Source organism: Rhopalosiphum maidis, chromosome 1 (assembly GCF_003676215.2).
Source record: "Rhopalosiphum maidis isolate BTI-1 chromosome 1, ASM367621v3, whole genome shotgun sequence".
NCBI classification, from domain to species: domain Eukaryota; kingdom Metazoa; phylum Arthropoda; class Insecta; order Hemiptera; family Aphididae; genus Rhopalosiphum; species Rhopalosiphum maidis.
Window position 1 is genome coordinate 18984068 of NC_040877.1, and position 20947 is coordinate 19005014.

At 26.5% G+C, this 20947-nt stretch overlaps 3 protein-coding genes across 6 annotated transcripts; 1 reads left to right on the top strand and 2 right to left on the bottom strand.

Moving 5' to 3' along the window:
* Positions 1-2065: 2065 nt before the first annotated feature.
* On the top strand, positions 2066-4747 carry LOC113547812 (BTB/POZ domain-containing adapter for CUL3-mediated RhoA degradation protein 3-like). 3 transcript variants are annotated; one of them, XM_026948328.1, is made up of 6 exons: positions 2066-2222; positions 3017-3203; positions 3276-3535; positions 3593-3645; positions 3703-3901; positions 4072-4742. In XM_026948328.1, exons 2-6 carry the CDS (start codon positions 3056-3058, stop codon positions 4261-4263), a joined length of 852 nt encoding a protein of 283 aa, XP_026804129.1. In that variant the 5' UTR covers positions 2066-2222; positions 3017-3055; the 3' UTR covers positions 4264-4742. The 3 variants fall into 3 exon arrangements, with proteins under 3 accessions (XP_026804129.1, XP_026804130.1, XP_026804131.1); XM_026948329.1 differs by having other exon boundaries at positions 2072-2222; positions 3051-3203; positions 4072-4746; XM_026948330.1 differs by lacking the exon at positions 2066-2222 and having other exon boundaries at positions 3051-3203; positions 4072-4747.
* A 1896-nt stretch (positions 4748-6643) lies between these two features.
* LOC113560605 (probable ATP-dependent RNA helicase DDX43) lies at positions 6644-8882 on the bottom strand. The gene is made up of 2 exons (XM_026966588.1): positions 7857-8882; positions 6644-7788 (listed from the first exon to the last, which is right to left on the bottom strand). The coding sequence occupies exons 1-2, from the start codon at positions 8733-8735 to the stop codon at positions 6799-6801; spliced, it is 1869 nt and encodes a 622-aa protein (XP_026822389.1). The 5' UTR covers positions 8736-8882; the 3' UTR covers positions 6644-6798.
* An 840-nt stretch (positions 8883-9722) lies between these two features.
* On the bottom strand, positions 9723-20354 carry LOC113560844 (multidrug resistance-associated protein 7). 2 transcript variants are annotated; one of them, XM_026966949.1, is made up of 21 exons: positions 20158-20354; positions 19320-19953; positions 18487-19006; positions 16640-16766; positions 16456-16549; positions 16283-16394; positions 16075-16200; positions 15867-16015; positions 15681-15800; positions 15340-15607; positions 15165-15258; positions 14232-14370; positions 12456-12896; positions 12237-12303; positions 11839-12017; positions 11422-11765; positions 11144-11313; positions 10744-10969; positions 10497-10688; positions 10015-10395; positions 9723-9933 (listed from the first exon to the last, which is right to left on the bottom strand). In XM_026966949.1, exons 1-21 carry the CDS (start codon positions 20205-20207, stop codon positions 9825-9827), a joined length of 4542 nt encoding a protein of 1513 aa, XP_026822750.1. In that variant the 5' UTR covers positions 20208-20354; the 3' UTR covers positions 9723-9824. The 2 variants fall into 2 exon arrangements, with proteins under 2 accessions (XP_026822750.1, XP_026822751.1); XM_026966950.1 differs by having other exon boundaries at positions 20052-20343.
* Between the last annotated feature and the right edge of the window lie 593 nt (positions 20355-20947).

The window sequence follows — 20947 nt, forward strand, 5'->3', positions numbered from 1 at the left end:
TTGACAATTTAGTGTTGTTATGAGATTATGATATAAACCATAGATAAAAATTATTTTAAATATATTAAATAAACATTTATAAAAATATATAAATTATAAGATTCGGCGTATCTAGATCGTATCTAAAATCTACGCAGTCTGACTGCATTACTGCAATGACTGAACGATGGCACATGTTTTCTCTATATATAATATATTATTAGAGCTATCTATCTAATATAGGTTGGTAATTCCACAAAATAGTATTAAAATAATTTTGTAGCTTTATTGCATTTCGTCCCGTCGGTCGCCACAAATATTATCAATTATTAGTTATTACTTATTACTTTGGTATTACAAAACATTATATTTAATATTACGATATTTTCTACTATTTACTATTATAAATTTATAAATTATAATATTAGAAGTTTAGAACGGTTCTGAGCATGGTATTAGCATATGCATAATCCAACCACGAGTCCAGTTCACGCTATTGTAGTTCACGTCGTAATCGCTCACCGTTCATCTTTAGTGTTTTTTTTTGCTGTAAAAAATACAATATGTTTACATAAAAATTATAATTTTATAATAGAAATTGAAAACTGAATATGATAAATGTAGGAATATCATAGGAATTGATCTTTGTAGAAAACTTAACATCGATTTAAATAAATTTAATAATAAGAAAATGCTTGTACTTTACATTAAGACAGCTTTAATAATATCTTGCCATCTTGGTTTAATATTTTAAATCTTTTATTATTATGTTAGTTATTTTTTAATCTTGTAGGTATCCTTGTTTTATCTATTATTAGTCTTTTTTTAACACACTCCAAACACAATTATGCTTATTGGAGGGGTATCATGTACACTTTTTAGTATATATATATTTTTTTATTGTTCATGATATAATAATAAAATAAATATTATATATTATCTGTTCTTTGGGTGCTACATAATAATAAATATATTTGCAATATACATTATACAACATAGAAAACTAATATATTGAATATAAAAAAAATCCGTATACCTACTAAACAGATCGGTACGTGTAATCGTGTCGATTGTAACACACGACGGGTGCGGTAAAACTGAATAGCTATAACATAATTAAAACAATCGACACGAATAATAATTTAAATAATACAAAATAATAATTACCGTAATCGCATCGGGCATGGTCGCGAACCCGCGACAAGTTATTTCTTTAACGAATAATTATTAATTATAAAACGTATAATTACGCGTTTATCATACGATTCATACGATATTATAATATTATAGTTTAATTTTTTTTGTACCCATTTATATTTTATAACACAACTATATATTACCCACATATTAATATAATTATTAATTAAATACCAGAACTGGTATAATATGCTCGCACATCATTATAATATATTGATATATATATTTTAAGTTCAACTTTAGTAAATAACATTTACATTTTGAAAAATAACTTATTAAATATAATAATAATATGGTGTATGGATACTCTCAACGTGTATCATGCAATTTATAACATAACTCATGGCAAATGTGTTTCTTGCGAGTTGTGGTCGTATTGTATTTTTGTAACCACTGACACCTAACCCCTAAGGCACGGATCCAATTAATAGCTATATATGGTTTATTTATAAATTATTGTTGCTGCATTACTGTATAGAGGAAAATATAAATTTGGTGATCTTACCGTATAATATATAGATCTAGATGGCCTAAGGGGATTTATTTGACAGGGGAACTAATTGACTCATGGGGGGATCGAGTTACTTCAATAGATCTAGCTTACTATTGGGGATCTAGTAGGACGGGGATCTGGGTGATACGTCACCGATTATTCTACTTATCTGTGTCCTGTGATATTGGTTAAATCACAGAATAGATTATATTTTCTATGATAGACGATATAGAGTAATATTAATAAGAATAAGAATAATTATTATTACTCTAGAGTCTAGAGACGATAGTCAATAATATTATCTAATGTTAAAACTCAAAAATGAAAAATTCAAAAATTACTTAATAAGTTCACGGTAATCATTTATTGCTAATGTTATTCATTTAAATGTTTAACATTTCATTTCCTAGTTAATTTTTTTTTTAAATTCTCCAAACATTTTGCTTTAAAATTAATTATCTTTTTACCTATTTGTATTACCTTTTTAAAATATTAATATTAAATATAAATTATCAGTTATATTATAAGGTTGTGTATTCAAACACATCCTAATGTAAGTATTTTTTTACGATTTTGTTTTTATAGTAAAACGTTGATGTTTAACATTTCTTAAATATCCAATTAATTTATATAAAAAATAATTGTATACTATTGATGTACATCAGGTGATTATTTTATTGTTAAACACTTATTATTTCAAAAAGTGTCTTTTGTCTTTTTACCTTTAGTCGTGTTTTTTAATTTTATTAAGATTATATTTTTTTCAAATTGATGTTCATTTTCTGGTTTTTAATATTCCTACGTTTCTATTTTAATACAAACTACCCATTAAACTCTCAATAAAACTTATATTAAATATTATTTTATAAAAATTAAAAATTTTATGTTGGCCCAATTACCTTATACTTTTTAGAAAAAAGGTTAATTGTGGCCTAATTCTCGGGGAACCATGAAGGTATACCTCTTAATATCTATGACCCATGTGACTAATGGTCTTCAGAAACAAGAAGTATTATAAAAACCTAAAACCGTCCAAGTTTGAAAAGCCATATCTTGCTAAAAAATTAATAAAAAATAATAATTTGAACATAAAAATTCATAAAAAAAATAACCCTATTAATTTAATACATTTTAAATATAGGTTGTCATTTGAAAATCAAAAGTTGAGTGGTTTCACTACTAAATAAAACGGTGAAAAAAATAAAAATTTCATACAGTTTGAAAAAACATGAAAAAAAATGAAAAATACTTGACGAAATAATGAGTGTTTAATGATAAAAGAATCACTGTGTATAGTATATTTCATAGTTTAATACCTAATACTCTTAATGGATAAAAACAATACAGGTTCTGCTGAATACAACAAATCTAACCATTTTAGTTAAAATGCAGCCTCAAGAAAGTCAACCCAAATATGCAAAATTAAATATAGGTGGTTCATTATTTTACACAACAATTGGTACATTGACCAAGCATGATACAATGCTTAAAGCTATGTTTAGTGGACGGATGAAAGTACTTACTGATACTGAAGGTATACCTTATAAGGTACCTATGTAGTAAAACATGTATTAATAAAGTTATATTACATTAAAACAATTTTCAGGTTGGGTCTTAATTGATCGTTGTGGAAAGCACTTTAATTCTGTGTTAAACTTTTTGCGTGATGAACATGTAGCTCTTCCAGATAAGACACATGAAATTGCTGAGTTATTAGCTGAAGCCAAATTCTATTTAATATCACCACTTGTTGAATCTTGTCAACAAGCTTTACGGTCAAGACAATGTAAAATTGAACCTCAATGTCGTATACCTCTTACATCATCTAGTGCAGACTTATGTCAAATTATTACAATGAGTACAAAAGTAAATAAATATCACCTTTAGAAAAATATTTTTAAATTTATTTGTCTTTTATTTTAGCCCACTGTTAAACTTCTTATAAATAGACATAATAACAAGTATTCATATACAAGGTAACAAAATATATACTGTCATATGTGATACAATTTTTAATTAACTTTTATTTTCAGTGCTTCTGATGATAATTTACTGAAAAATGTTGAATTATTTGATAAGCTTTCATTGCGTTTTGGTTCAAGATTTTTATTTATCAAAGATGTTAGTGGTTCAAGTGAAATATGTTGTTGGAGTTATTTTGGATTAGCAACTAAAGTTGCTGAAGTTTGTTGCACATCAATTGTTTATGCTACAGATAAAAAACATACAAAGGTATTGGGTTTTTTTTTTTAGTGTTATAATGGTTATTGAAATATATTGATTTTTGATTTTGTATTTAATAAAATACCATGAACATATTGAAAACTCTATTATTAATTACCTAAACAAAAAAATAAGGAAGATAAAATAATAACAATTTAAAGTTAAAATATTTTATTTAGGTTGATTTCCCAGAAGCAAGAATTTATGAAGAATGTCTTAATCTAATGCTTTATGAGAATCGTACTGAACCAGACCAAGAACTTATGCAAGCTACTTCTTGGCGTGGTGCTGTATCGGGTATGTCATCAGCTTATGGAAGTGATGATGAAGAAGAACGAACTCGTATAGTGCTTAGAAAAAGATTGGTTTAGTATTCCATAATCAGGTTTTTAAAAAAAGTTTAAGTAACGAGTAGTGATGATCACTAATTAATATTCTTTGATTATATTTTCAATTACCCATAAACCTTGCTTCTTTTGAAGCTATACTTGTTATTACTATTGTGGAAGTTAGGTTCTAAAGGACCTTTGGATCATACAGTTGTATTTATTGAAATAATTGTGATGACAGACATAAAAATAACAATTTTTATAATTTATTCTTGACAAATGTTTATTTTTTATTTTATTTATTTGTATTATATAATAGAAATGATTCATACATCATAATTATCTATTTTATCATTTATAATTAATTTTTAGTAGTAAATTACTACAAAATTTGATTTGAAACATTTTTGTGTTTTAGTAAGTACTAAGTACTTCACCGACTAGCTAATCTAATCTATAATTTGTATAATAATAATTCTTATGAATGCAATTTTACAAATTTAAATAATGTATCGTAATTATATCGCTTTATAAGATTAATTTAAATCGAGTTAAAATAACCATTTATTGTGCATTTTATAATACTTTGATTATATTTGGATTTGTATTTTACTTATATTGTTTTATAAAATAATTATAAATGTTAAAATTGAATAATTAAATTAAATACATTTTTTTATTAGTAGCAATAAACTTTTCATTTGTACAATATATAAGACTCAGGGGCATAATTAAGAAATTATAAAGGGAATAGTTAGATAGATCCTCTTTAGAGCCTTATTTTACTAATATTAGTAATATTTATAATTTAATAAATAATCCAATTATAATACTATAACTAATTATATTCTTAATAGCATTAGGTTTTTAAAGTGATTTAGAGTACAGTTTCTACCCAAAAATATGTACCTCTCCTCCGTATTGCAAATTCCTATTGTGCCAATGAAAATACTAATAGTAATAAGAAAAATAACTGATGATATAATATTGATATAAGCATTGATAAGCTTGTAAGAAAACTTTCAAGTTTTAGTAGTCACTAGTGCAGCTGTATATTGTAACTAGCAATAGTAAAATCAAGTTGATAATGCTTAAGGTTCAGTTTTTTATGGTTTTATATTTTGTATGAACTCATACAAATTTGTAATAGAAAAAAAAATTGTATTTAACAATAACTTAAAATGTCGTTAATTTTAAATTTAGGACCAAGTTTTATCTTTATAGCTAAAATTGACAAATCCAAATCTTGACTTTGTATTACTATTTAAAAGTAAATATTGCTAGGAATTTTTCTAAATACTGGATTTCAGTATGTCATACTAAGTTTAACCAAAACAATTATTTCAATACCAGATGATATAGCCAAAATATTAAGTTTTACCTGAAATTGTGATCACACTGTATCATCAAAATGTAACCATAATATTTTCATTTTTAATTCATTTGCTTGGAATACTTCAAGACATAATTTAGTAATGGGATTTATACTACACAATTTTTGAAATAACTATAAAAATATAATATAATATTGTATTACAGAACCATAAACTTACCAACTTACATGACATAAGATATATTACAAAAATTTGTAACATATTAAAAAAAATAATAAATATTTTTAGTAGAAAATAACATAAAATACATTTTAAAAATAAAAACATAATATTATCTATGAAATAAAACCATGTAAATAACAAACTTAAACTTAATTTTGAATATCTTAAAGTAATGATAAGTATTATACTAATAGTAAAATTAAAAATAGCATTATAATAAATAAATTAACATTGAAATTTAAAAATAATATAATTATTACTCATATTTAAATAGTAGTCACTAGTCACTAGTTATTATAAATTATCAATTTTTGATAAAATGTATCACAATTTTTATATAAAAAGATACATACTAGTTAAGTTAAATGATATTATTAAATACTATTAAATATTAATTGTTCTCAATATTTTATTAAAAATTAAGTATGAAAATATATTTATTAATTTTAATTTCAAGATGTCATTATGTTGTTATAAATTCCCCACCTTTAGTTAAGGTTTCTTTTATTTTTGTCTTATTTGATTACATTTCTAAACACTATATCACAATCTTCATCAGTATTAAAATTATTGCCTAATTCCATTGATATATTTTTCAAATCATAAATTCTACTTCTTACACTTTATTTCTTTAGCACATTTGATTGTACCTATAATTATAATCAACGGATAAAACAAATCTATTGAAATAGTTCATAAATAATTTAATAACCCTTAAAAATATTCATAATCTATCATTTACTCTCAATTCTACCATGTAGAGAATTGCCTTTGTTTTCAGTATGACCCACTGAATAACTTTATAAAGCAATCGATGGACCATAACACAGTACATAATAACACATTTAATTATTTTAATCAGATATAAATTATTAAACAATCTTATTTCATCACTTGTTAAGGATTCATATGATATACTATAAATAAAGTATGTAATTCTAAATATTAAATATAAATAATTATAAGTAGAACTTGAACAATTTAAAATTTTAATAATAAATAATGAGGAATATTGAAAAACTTAATAATGATTTCTTCTATTTCCTGAAAATCTTCCATCTCTTGAAAATCCTCTTCCACCTCCTCTGCCACCCCTAAATGGCCTGTCACCTCCTTCAGCTCTATCCCGTTCTTTTTTAGCTTCATACCTTGTTGCCATATCTTGCAACTCTGGAGGTACATCTTGTCCAGATTTTTCCATCACTTCTACTAACTCTTTGGCTTTACCCCAGTCCCTTCTAGTCATTAAGGTAATAGCCAAACCAGTTTTGCCAGCTCGTCCTGTCCTCCCTACCCTATGCACATACTCTTCAATATCTTTAGTAAAATCATAGTTTATTACCACAGTAATGTCATTAATATCAATACCACGAGAAGCTACATCTGTAGCTATTAAAATATTAACTTCACCATTACGTAAGCTTTCCAAAGCCATTTCTCGATCACTTTGTTCACGACCACCATGAATTGATTCAACAATGAAGCCTTTTAAACATAAATCTGATGAAAGCTGATCCACAGTTACTTTTCGGTTCACAAATATTATTATTTTATCATCTTCGCTACAGTTTTTCAGAAAATCGTCTAGCCAAAGTTCTTTTTCTTCTTCTTCCATTATAAGAATATCTTGTTTTACAGTATTCACTGTTGTCAAGTCCAATGATCCAACCATGACTTGAATAGGATTGGTTGTATAGCTTTTAGCAAGACGTTTAACTCCGGGTGGCCAGGTTGCACTTGTCATTATGGTTTGTCTATCTGGCCTTACCCTCAGTAATGAAACACGTATTTGAGGTTCAAAACCCAAATCCAACATACGATCAGCTTCATCAAGTATCAGAAACGTCACATCTGATAAGTCAATAGCACCACTACCAACAAAATCATTAAGTCGACCAGGAGTAGCTATGACAATTTCCACTCCATTTCGTAGACTTTCTTTTTGCTTTCCAGAACTCGCACCTCCATAAATACTCATAGCTTTAATGCCTTTATAACTATATTTTTTAACCTAAATAAAACAACACAATGATAAATTATAAAATTAAACTTACATACACATATAAAATATACTCATACTTCACTTTCAATTTGTAACACCAATTCTCTAGTTGGAGCTAATACTAGTATAGATGGTCCTTTTCGTTCACTACGAGGAGTCAGTTGAAAATCGATATGAATAAAAGCAGGAAGCAAAAAAGCCAACGTCTTACCTGTCCCAGTTTGAGCAATAGCTATCAAGTCATGCCCACTCATGATGACAGGCCATGCTTGACACTGTACAGGGGACGGGATTTCAAAGTTTTGTTTTTGTATTTCATCTAATATTTCTGGATAATTTTCAAATGCGTGCGAAAATTTCATTACTGGCTTAGGAATTGGCTTTGCATTATTTTCATCAATATATTTTATCATTATGTTGTTCTTAGACACTCTGAAATCTTCAACTTCCTGATCAGTCATCATGGTCACTTCAGGGTGTTCTTTATAGAAATCTTTAATAATTGGTGGCAAAGCCGCTAATCTTTTTTTAAGGTTTTCTGCTTCTTCTTTCATCAACTCGTCCCAATTAAAAGTATATTGAACTGGTTCATTCAATTTTATGTTTGATTCTTCTTTTAACTTTTCTCTTATTTTTTCCGGATCATTCGCGTCGACGATATCGTTTATAAGCTTTTGAGCATATTCTTTAGCTTTTTGATTTCCCGAAATCTTCACAGTTTTCAACCCGTAGGTATCGCTATCCAAGACTGAAATAAACGCACCACTTTCTTTCCTCAAACCTTTAATTACAACACCACCTTTGCCGATAACCAAACCCGCAAACTTGGAATCTATATCCATCAGCAAATCATCTGGATTATTGGTTAATGGTTTCCTATATTGTTGATTAGGTCTGTACTGCTGTTGGGGTTGATATTGTATGTCAGAAGGCGAATCCCAGTCTTCTTGATCCATTTTGAAAAAGGTTTACGGGAAAAAGCACGTGGTAAAATATAGTTAGTTGAACAATAAATTAAACTCTATTATAGCGACTACGACTAACAGTAATGCGAAATGCACGATAAAAATTAAACACACAAAACGACTACGATTCATCTCAAGAATGCATTATTCGCATTAAAAATACCGGCTAACCGGCATGGCAGTGGTAGCCAGGAGTGCACGTGTTGTATGGACAGTGCTAGCAACCCATTTATTAATTTCAGAAATCTTTGATTATGGCGCAATTCACGACTATTCAAAAAATAAAGGATTATTTAGAGTAAATCGTGTAGGCTAATACAAAATGTCAGTGGCGTATTTATGGTTGGCGGGGGCGAGCGAGGATAATTTTTCAAATGATAACCACCGTCCCTTTTGAACAGTAAATTATTTAGCATATAATTTTTCTGAAAAGGTTGATTATCAAAATCAAAATTTGAGTAGTTTTTAAATTATTTAACTTTATATACTAAGAATAATAAGAGATAATATGTGGAACTATGGTAATTTGACTGTTAATTGGTTAATTTATTAACTTATTACTAATATATAATAAATAAAACATATTAATAGTTTCACAATTTATTCATAATTTTTTGGTATACAATTAGTTAAGATAAAAAAAAAGGTTTCATATTTAAAAGTTAATGTATTTTTGTAACAATAATCATTTTTAAACCTATAGGTAACATATAATAACATTTTACATTTAGCTACAACAACAATTTGATACATTTAATTTTGTCAAATTATATTTGATTAGTCAATAAACAAATAATAATATATAATATATATAAATATAATGATATTATTTGTTTTATATATTAATAAAGCGTGCTCAAACTAAAAATATTAAATACATTTAAAAATTCACTAATATTTTTGTCTTAATAAGATAATTAAATAAATAGTAAATATTAATATGTTATATAATATAAATCATAACAAATATACAGAGTAAATAATTAATTTTATAAAATATAGTCAAATATATAATAAAAATACTTAAATTATTTATTTCAATTCGCACCATCAAAATTGTGAAACTGAGATCACAAGTTTTTATTTGAATTCTTGTTGAACCAAATTATAAAAATAAGAATTTTTATTTTCTAACAAAACGTTTGGAGACTCAAATTCTACTACTTTCCCATTGTCCATCACTAATATTCTACAAAAAATATAATATAAAAAAATTATGGAATAGCTCTCAATTAATTAATTTGTTTTTTGTTTAATAAATTATACATACCGATCACTATCCATCACAGTTCGAATTCTATGAGCAATAGTAATAACAGTACTATGCTTGAATGCAGTTCTTATTGTTTCTTGTATTTTGCGATCAGTCATTTCATCTACATTTGCAGTAGCTTCATCTACACATACTACTTTAGAATTCTTTAGTATTGCTCTTACTAAGCACAACAATTGTTTTTCACCCACAGATAAGTTAATATTTTCTCCGATATAACATCCCAAACCACCTATACGTTTAACAGTTGCTGCTAAATGACAGCGTTGCAATGCAGACCATATATTTGAATCCATATACTCTTTAAATGGATCAATGTTTTCACGTATGGTACCATTAAATAAAAATGGATCTTGAGGTATTACACATAAACGATTTCTGAAATCGAACAGAGCACATTGTACTACTTTATATTTTGAGGTATTATAATATGTTTAAATTAAACTAAATATCATTATTAAATATTTAGATAGGTTTACCTTATTTGTCGTGAAGACATTTTAGAAAGATTCACAGCATCTATAAAAATAGCACCATTGCTAATATCACATATTTTATACAAAGCCGCTAATAATGAACTTTTCCCAGCTCCTGTTCTACCAATAACACCAATCTTTTCTGAGGAAGTTGTTTCAAATGAAACTCCATTTAAAGACATAGGACCATCATGTCTAAAAATTAAAATATGTTAAATATTCCAAAACACTTTAAATTTTAATAATTTACCTATATTTTAAAAAAACATTAGAAAATTGTATAATTCCGTTTGTTGGCCATGCAAATGGAGGTGAAACCGAATCTTCAATATCAGTCTCGTTCTCTAAGTTTTCAACATAACCAAGAACACGTTCTAAACTAATCATATCACATTCTGTTGCTGCAATGGCATTCACTAATCCTCCAAGCATATTTGTCAATGTCAATGCATAGGTCAATGACAACCCAAGATATCCTATTAATACAAATTTCAAGTTCTAATATTATATAACAGTATCAAATGAATAATAATTTTGTATAATACTCTAAAATGTATTTGTTTTTCAACACATTATTAAATTATTAAATTGTTGATTCAGATAAATATTCCCATTTAATCAACCCATAAAATGTACAAATGAATACAAACCTGCATTGGTAAGATTCCATTGGTGAATAAATACAGAAATGAAACTAATAAAAAATAACATAGTTAGTCCAATGATTCTTAATCTGAAATTAAACCATAAAAATGCTAATTGTGAAGAGAATTCTGCTTTTAGATAATTTTCAAGTTTGTCTTCATTTTCACGTTCAAATCTAAATATATTAAAAAAAAAAAAATAAAAACAAAATGACCAAATAAAAATTAAGCAAATGTCTTAAATTTTATTGTTATAAAATAATTTTAGTATGGTCAATATTAACCTGGATACAGCTCTAAAAGCACGTATTGTTGATAACCCCTGTAACGATTCATTTATATGGTTATAAAGTGGTGATAGTGCTACAGCTGATATACGTCTAAGTTCACGAGATGAATTTCTGTATCGTATTTGCAGTTTATAATATACAGGAGTTAGTACTACAGCAATAATTAAAGCCCAAGGTATACCATATATAATGGAACATAGAGTACCAATTACATGAAAAAATTGGGCTATAAAAATATTTAAAATAAATGGTAATGAATCATCAATAATATTTGTGTCTGATGAAAATCGATTTAATATTCTGCCAAGAGGATTTAAATCAAAAAATGTAGTTTTTACCTATATAAAAATAAAAATGTATCATAAATATATATATAATAAAAAATATAAATTGAACATTAAAAATACACACGCTCATAATAGATGTTAATAAACAGTCGTGAATTTTTTTACAAGCCTTAATTCCACCGTATGCAAATATAAAGGCTCTAAAAAATGTAGCAAACGAGTTTATCATACCAATTAATGTATAAGTATATAAATATTGATTGTTTTCATTTTGTAAATCTTTTAAATCTTCAATAGCATTATCTGAAACAAAATAAAAGAAAACAATAATATATTTTTCATTAGTTTGATTCAATCAAGATGCTCATTGAAATATGTTTTCATGGAATTTTTAAAATAATTTTTTTAAAGTTATTCAATTTCTAATATAATACATTTTTATACTTAAATATAAAGCTCTTAAAATAAACAATCAAAAATTAAAATAATATTTTTAAACATAAATTGTATATTTTTACTGACCGTCGTGTTTATTTTTGATTTCATTTACCCAGTGAGATAACCATAAATCTGATATATTTCGTGTACCCTAAAATATATTAAACAAAGGATTTAGATGTAATATAAATTATAAGTAACCATTTATTACGCAGTAGCTCTATAGAACAAGGTATATTTATTATCAAATAAAATTGCAATAGGTATTGATCAAAATATGTCATGAATACAATTTGTACGCACCTGCATAATAACTATAGCAATAAATAGCAGATATACAATTAAATTTCCAACAGATTTCCAATATTGTTTATAAATAGATAAATTAATCACTCCTTCTTCTTGGTCTTCTCTGTCATTCAAATCATTTATAATTTCTGATTCTTTAATTGGTGTCCAATCATCCATAGTCAAGTACGAGTTACTATTTGCTTCATCAAATTTGACATCCACAGCTTTCACATCATAATCATTTAACACTTCAAAAGGCCGACCTTGATTTACAATTGTACCGTTATTCATTATTAATACCCAATCAGCTGAGAGTAAAAATTGACTATTATGGGTACAAATAATACGTGTTTTATCTTTAAGTAAGCCATTAATACAATGAGTATATAGATGTTGAGCAACATTAACATCTACTGAAGCAAAAATGTCATCCATTAAATACATAAATTTGTTCTGGAAAAAAAAAATCAGTACAATATTTATACTAATTTTAGAAGTAATATTTAATTTAAAAAAATATTAATAAATATATTTAAGACTATCAAAATATGACAGAAATTGATTCAAATGGAAAAATCTTTATTTTACAATATTTACCTCAATTTGAGAATTGGTGTACTAAATCTTATAAAAATATATTATACAGTATAAAACAAAATTAAATTAATAATAAACTAACTTAGCAATTATCATAGATGAAACTAAACATTTGTAAAAGGCTAAGCCAAAATATATTGAAATTACTCTCTACCCTCGTAAAAAAAATATTGGTAATTCAAATTTAAATATTTTTTAATGTTATAGAAGAACTTACCAATATTTATACAATTAATACTCAGGGCTATGTTTTTTGTATTAGTATTTAATATACTTAGATATTAGTAAATTATTTTTATATCATAGTCATCTCTCTCTCTCTCTCTCTCTCTAACTGATTTAAACTCTCTCTAAACTTTGATTTCAGCCTTTAAGATCATACTGCTAAATACAAATCTTACCATTTGATTCTGTTCTCTGTAGCTCTCCTTCATATTTAGTCATATCATTTTTATATCCTTACACCAGGCATGGCTGTCTACATCAGTCTTCATTTTGTAATTTCTTTAATTAAATCAGGTCTTCGAAATTGCATTTGGTGTTAATAATTGTATACTTTTCTCCAATCATTGATTTCACTATCAAAAACTGGTTTATACATTTTTCTTAGCACATTCCTCTGAATTATGTTCTTTGGCTTTTATATGTGTCCATATCTCAGAACCATTTAGGACAATAGATCGTAATAATGTCATATAGATCTTTATTTTGAAATTTTTTAAGAGGATTCTAGATTTCTGAACTTTTTTATTATAGTCATACTATTACAATATATTCAAGTTTATATTGAATTTCTAAAAAATATACTAATAATTAAATACAACAGTCTATTTTCGGTTTGGATACCAATGTCACCGCAACAAAATGGCCTGTTGATTTATTTATTTAAATATATACACAGTCAGGTAGGTATATTTGAGAAAAACATATTGTACAAATTTCAAATTGCAAATATAAAGTTATATTCTATAATCTATTGGTAATGCATTATGTAATATGTTAAAAAATTATTATGAAAACTATGTTAATACAAGAAAAATATTTAATTGAATAATATTCCTTGCTTTTTATTTTATGATTTTCTAACAATAATAATACGTTTAATTATTTACAGAAATAAAAATTCTGAAAGAGATTTAAAGTTTTTTATTTTATTTTATATTAATGAGTTTTTAGTAAAATTAATATTACCTGGTACACAGCACGGGCAAGAGCTAAACGAGCTTTTTGACCACCACTAAGAGTTACTCCAGCTTCACCAATAAGAGTTAAATCTCCTCTAGGAAATTCTTGTAAATCCTTAACTAAGCCACAACTTTTGATAACTGTTCTACAAATAAAATAAAATATTGTTATTATGAATAATATATTAATACACAATTAGTGTTTAAACTTATATTTCACACAATAATATTAGAATAAGGTTCTGAAAATAAAATTGCTATATTCATTATTTGTGATAGCAAATTAAGTATTAGTAGATAAATTGATTTCATGTTTACTGTTTATCTGATTTGAGAGTAATTTCAGGCTGCAATCTTCTGCGCATAGCTGAAGTGTGGCTAACTCTCGTCTAACAACAAACTTTGGAGTTTCACTCTATTATTCTAACTCTTAGCTAGCATTTTTTCTAAGTTGTAAACTAAAACCAATCTTCAGAAATAGAAATTAATGAAAATTATTTTTTCAAAAAGTGTGATCTAACCAAACCAGACAAAAATCAGCTACCGCCTGAAGTACACCTTTATGAAATAGAGAGTATTATACTGAGTGAATAATTTATCCAACAACACTCATTATTTCAAAATTTATTGACATTTAAAAAAAAATTTAATTTATTTAATTTACAATTGAAAAAAACATATATTTTTTAAATATTTAATCGTTGCCCTTTTAAAAGTTTTTTGAATAACAGTTTTTTTTAAATTAAAAAAATGTGTAAGATATAGACAACACGTCAACAGATACGACTATAGCGTCCTTTTGAAAAGTATAAACAAAAATGATATTATAATTGTGTACCAAATACTATCAGTGTCAAATTTGTTTTTTAATTCAACCAATTTTGTAAGAAAATTTGATAAATCAATAAAAGTGTATTTTGTATCAGAAGTTAAAAGTTACTTGTATTTTTCTAAACTGAAATTCTGACCAAATAGTATATTATCTTTTATTGTTCCTTTTTGAATCCACGGTGACTGTGCAACAAATGCAAATCCTAAAAAAAAAAATTATACACATATATTCTGGTATATAAAATAAATTAAAAACATAATAAAATATAACCTTTTGTCTTTACCATCTCTCATATTTGAAGATGCAATCATTCCTTCTTCTTTATTTATCTCGGCTAAAATGCCAGCCAATAGAGTAGATTTGCCACTACCTACAGGTCCAACAATACCAACAAAAGATCCTTTGGCAACAGAAAAATTTATGTTTTTAAGTTGGAATGATCTAAGGCCCCAATTAAAAGTACAATTTGTCAATGACACAGCATTATCAAATGTTTTTCCATATTGAACAGGCATTAAACTATAATAAGACTGTGATTGTAAATCATCTACCTGAAAACCATAATTATCAAATGTATAAATACAATTTATAATCTTTAATATAAAAATATAATTAATTAATTACTTCAATTAAACGTTGAATTCTTTTAACAGACACCCAAGCTTCAGTGACACCATTCAGTATCCAAGGAAAAGCATTTAATGGTGTTATTAACATATGAAGTAGAGCCATACTGGTAAATACCTGAACACATTTTAAAATGGCATTTTCAATATAATAATCTTAAATATTAAATTAATAGATACTTACTTTTGACGCTGTTAATTGACCGCCAAGAAAAATATAAGTTGAAAAAGTCAACATTGATATTGTTACAGGGGTTGTGGCCCAAAAATACACACATAAAGCGTCCAAATATTTCCTTTTTTTCAGATTAACAACTTCAAGTTTTCGGTAATCTAAGAGTAATACATTTATAGTAGAATATAATAAAATAGTAAAATATAGAATAACATACCGCTAACTTTATCAATAAAATATTTTTCCCAAACATGAAATTTAATTACTCGAATACCTTTTATAATTTCAGACATTAATTTAACACGTTTATCTTTTTCTTTCATCAATTTTTCAGTTAATTTACCTATAAAAAAATAATCAAATAACTATTATCTTTTAACTATAATAATATGCATTAAACTTAAATACACAAACGACAGACATACCAATATTTGAAGTAATAATCTTGTTTACAGGTATAAGTAAAACAGACACAAACACTCCTGACAAGAAAGCAATTCCCAATTGTTGATAAAGTAAGTATAAAACAACAATCAACTAAAACACAATACAAAATAAGCAAATTGAGTTAAAGTTTATTAATATTTCATAATTTTACTTGAAAAGGTACACTCCACATTGAATGGAAACTATTGCAAGCATTTACTAAGTTATTAGTATCAGTACTTATAAAATTAATTATTTCTCCAATACTAAAAAAAAAAAATAATAAAAAAAATATATGTAATGATTATACATAGATTAAATAAATAATAAATAAAAATTGACACAATTTTAATTACCTAAAGTTGTTTAGCATTACAGTATTTAATTCTAGTGTCTTTTTATAAATCATTGTCACTAAAGTTCCTCTGATTTTTATTCCTATCATATGTATTTGGTATTCAAAATGTGCACTAAATAATGTACCTAAAAATATAAAATATTAGGAGCAATAGATAAACTCTTCGAGAGAAGTTTTCCTTGACATTTTTATGAGTAAATATCAGCCTGTAGGAAAAAGTCAGGAGAAATGTATTAAGTTTATATAAATATATAGTATATTGCTCAACACGTTTAAAGGGGCTAAGCCATTAGTATTACAGTTATTAAATACTTTTCAAAATTAATAATACATTTTTTTCTATTAAAATTACTACTCCATTAGAACATACTAAGCCACTCAAATTATTCTCACCTCAAATTCTAATTCAATCGGCAGCATGGACCGTAATTAAGCCCATTAAATCCAACAACTCCAACAAAGTAACCAACTCTAATTTCAACTACCCTCTAGTCCCAGAAAAAATTTGTAGCCTAATTGTTGAAAAACAAAGGGCAAGAGCTAGATACTACCTTTCTTGCCGTCCTTTGCATAAATCAGCTTATAACAAATTTGCAAATTTCTTAAAAAAAATCCTTGCGAAACATAAAATCATTGCTTTTGAATAAATATTGCAAAACCTATCTGTTGCTGATGGTTCTCTTTGGAAAGAAACTAAACAGCCTCTTAAATATAAAACTCCTTCATCTTTTCTTAAAAAAGCAGACAATATAATAGCTATCGGTGACTAAGAAAAAGCTGAAGTATTTCAAACACACTTATCAAATATTTTTCAACCTCACTCCAATATTCTAGACCTTTAACACATAGATAATGTTAAAAAATATTTGGACTCTCTGCTACCTAATGGACCTCCTGTAAAATACACTACCCCAAACGAGGTCAAAAATATAATTCTTAAACATTCAAACATAAAATCTCCCAGTTTTGAACTAATAACAGCTGAGGTTGCAAAATTTCTACCTAAAAAAGCAATAATTCTATTAACATATATATTCAATGCTATTTTTTACTTATCCTATTTCCCTCTAATGTGGAAATTCCCCTACATTGTTATGTTTGCAAAACCAAACAAACCTTCAGACTCTAAAGAATCATATAAACCCATAAGCCTTTTACCATTTTTCTCAAAAATTTGTGAAAGACTTATCATTCAACAACTATCTCCTCACGTTATCTTACATAATATTCTCCTGACTCTACCCACCAGTTTCAGTGGATAACATTGCTATACCTTCTTCCGATACAATGAAATATTTAAGCCTCACCCTAGATAAACGATTAACCTGGAACTCACACATCAGATCCAAAAGACTGAATTTAAACTCTCGTTCTTGTATGCTCAAAACTATGTTAGTAATAAACAAAAGCATGAATTTGAAAAATAAACTACTAATCTACAAAACATTTTTAAACCTATCTGGACTTATGGTATTCAATTATTGGGTGCGGAAAAAAAATTGAATCTTAACAAAATATAAACTTATCAAAATATCACTCTACGTCAACTTACTAACGCTCTGCCATACAATTTCTAATCTAACACTCCACAATGATTTACATGTGAACACGATCAAAAAAGAATCTATAATATTTTATAGGTTATTCTTCTCTCACTTGGCAAACTCTTCTCACTCCTTGTTTTTTTCCTAATATCTTATTACATCTTTCCACAATCACCTCTCAAGTAAAGTCATTAGTAGGTGACTTCTTAATCACACATACCATGTTTTTTTCTTTCTTCTCTGTTCACATATACTTATGCTAAGTAGTATAGAAATTAAATAATTTAATGTTAATTCTTACTTAAAAGTGACATTAAAACGAGCCCCGCCATGTATAAATATCCATGACTTATTGGCTCTTTATGATGTGATACAAATGTAATTAGTTTGCTTAAAAAAATAGGCGCTGCAAATCCAAAAATGTCTGCAAGTAATTTAAGTAATCCAATCCCATAAAATTGTTTTCCATGACATTTATGTAGAGCTTGTAACAATGATATTTTTGGTACTCTAGATTGGTGATCAGCTGGCAAATGAATAGGTGATGCAGCTGTCACAGAGGGCTGATGTCTAAATATTTCTTCCATTTTAGCTGATACATACACTGGGGTCAGCCATTCAGGTAAATCAAACAAATCATTTGTATGATGTAATCTTTTTTTGTCTCCTTTGGTAATTAAACTGCCAACCCAACCAAATGTGAGCCAAGACATAAAACCATAATGTTCATTGTCACATGCCATACCCAAATAGTATGGATCAAATTCATCATTAAAACGACTATATGATGATGTCATTAAAGAACGTCTCTCAAGTGATTGCTAAAAGTATAAACATTAATAATATATATACTAATCTAATTAAATTATTTACTTTTGAAAATATACCTAGATATTTTAATAAACATAGATTATCATTGCATAATTTAGATTACTTGAACTGTACATTAAAAATTAATATTATTCTTTGAGTTTTTAAAATAATTAAATTTTAAAAATAAAATCCACAAACATATTATTTTAAATTTGTTTTTCTTTAATATATTGAAACATTTATTAAGAATAATCAAAAATAATAATAAACATATAATATGATGATATATTAATTAAATAAAATTGATCATAAAGAATTTACCTGGGCAAGAAAACGAAGTCTGTCTACATGTCTTATTCTTACAACGTCTTCTTTGAAGAGCATGGTAATGAAATAAAATGCCTGAAGCATCCAATTGAATAATGTGAACCATAATCTAACTTGTAAAATAGTTACATAAGTACTTTCAATAAATACTATGAAAGTGCTACGTAAAGATATTATTGACGATAAAAAACATAAAACCCAAGCAATTATTACAACTTTTGAACCTCGTAAGCTCGTTCCTAAATGATGGCGGATACATACAATGTATAATGTATGTATCAACCATGTAAAACATTGGATTATTAGAACTAAACTTTCAATTGGATATAGTTGACTTTCAGTGAATTCGTATACTTCCCAAATTAGTTGAAATGCTGGTAAGATTGACAGCATACTAGCAATAATTATACGGCAACGAAGAATATTAGTTTCACGTCTGGTGCGTATTATCCAATCAGACAGATGACAACAGTAATATGTTGATGTCAACATAAATATAAATAGAATAGGCAGACGAATGACTGCCATTTCTGCACAAATACTCAACACATACCCAGGACGAAATAATGGAACAAAATCATTGGGACCACAAAGTTCGGTCCAGTTCCAAGTAACTTTCATATTTAAACTAAAAAAAATTAAAAATATTTCATTTTAATATTTTATACTTGATGTATATACAGCAAATATTATAGTTGAATTATTTAATCAATTCTTAAAACATACTCCATAATTAAGAACAGCTAATATTATCAAATAATCATTATTCAGACGTCAATAGTATAATACGTGTTTAATAGTTAACATATTTACAGGAAACCCCTTTACGTACAATAGTAAAATACTACTACTTTTTTTAGAGAGCACTAGAGCAGACTTCATATAGCTTGGAACAACTATTTAGTAATAACTATTTACACAGCATTGTGAACAATGCGAACTGCGAAAGTGCGAAGTAGAAACACAAAACCATAATAGGTGCAACAGTTTAAAATACAAATTGAAAATTAAAAATTAGAATCAGCAACACAGTACACTATCAAAAACATGATAAGGATTGGATTTTCGAAAAATCATATATTTTATCACTATAAATAAATTATACTTTATTTTTCTATAGTCACTACGTTATCAGATATCATAACGATCACCTCACTATAGACCTTACCAAATACCAATTATCAATAGATCTATTTGTATATTTTATAATTTGTAAAGTCGGGTGACTGGTTCACAACTTTACTTAGATCTGAGTTAGATCATACTGATGACTAGGGCTAGGATTTCTATGCATTTGCATGTTTGTTTCCTTAAGTCCAAATTGATTGATTGTCAGATATGTCCACGATTTGGCTTATTCTTGATTAAATAGTACAATTTTTTTTTTTGCATATTTTCGCATATCTTAAACATAATGCATATAATTGTATATATGTACATTGTTGAGAATCTTGTTAATTTTAAATAGTATTTATCTAATAAACGTCTATAATTATTGGTTTACTTGTCGAATTATCGTAAATATACTACCATTTTAACTAAAATGAACTTAATATTAAAGAAGAATAAGGGATTCAAAACATTTTTAAAATTTTTAACATTATATAAATGGTGATTATAAA

What these genes read in the sequence shown, in the direction of transcription:
- LOC113547812 (XM_026948328.1), top strand. Translation starts at nt 3,056, where the DNA reads ATGCAGCCTCAAGAAAGTCAACCCAAATATGCAAAATTAAATATAGGT. An exon ending in TTATTACAATGAGTACAAAA is followed by an intron (nt 3,536 to 3,592) that starts GTAAATAAATAT and finishes CTTTTATTTTAG; the next exon opens with CCCACTGTTAAACTTCTTAT. An exon ending in AACAAGTATTCATATACAAG is followed by an intron (nt 3,646 to 3,702) that starts GTAACAAAATAT and finishes TTTTATTTTCAG; the next exon opens with TGCTTCTGATGATAATTTAC.
- LOC113560844 (XM_026966949.1), bottom strand. Translation starts at nt 20,207, where the DNA reads ATGAAGTCTGCTCTAGTGCTCTCTAAAAAAAGTAGTAGTATTTTACTA. An exon ending in TGTGGAGTGTACCTTTTCAA is followed by an intron (nt 16,395 to 16,455) that starts GTAAAATTATGA and finishes ATTGTGTTTTAG; the next exon opens with TTGATTGTTGTTTTATACTT. An exon ending in TTGCCCGTGCTGTGTACCAG is followed by an intron (nt 12,897 to 14,231) that starts GTAATATTAATT and finishes TTTTTTTTCCAG; the next exon opens with AACAAATTTATGTATTTAAT.
- LOC113560605 (XM_026966588.1), bottom strand. Translation starts at nt 8,735, where the DNA reads ATGGATCAAGAAGACTGGGATTCGCCTTCTGACATACAATATCAACCC. An exon ending in TGTTACAAATTGAAAGTGAA is followed by an intron (nt 7,789 to 7,856) that starts GTATGAGTATAT and finishes TGTTTTATTTAG; the next exon opens with GTTAAAAAATATAGTTATAA.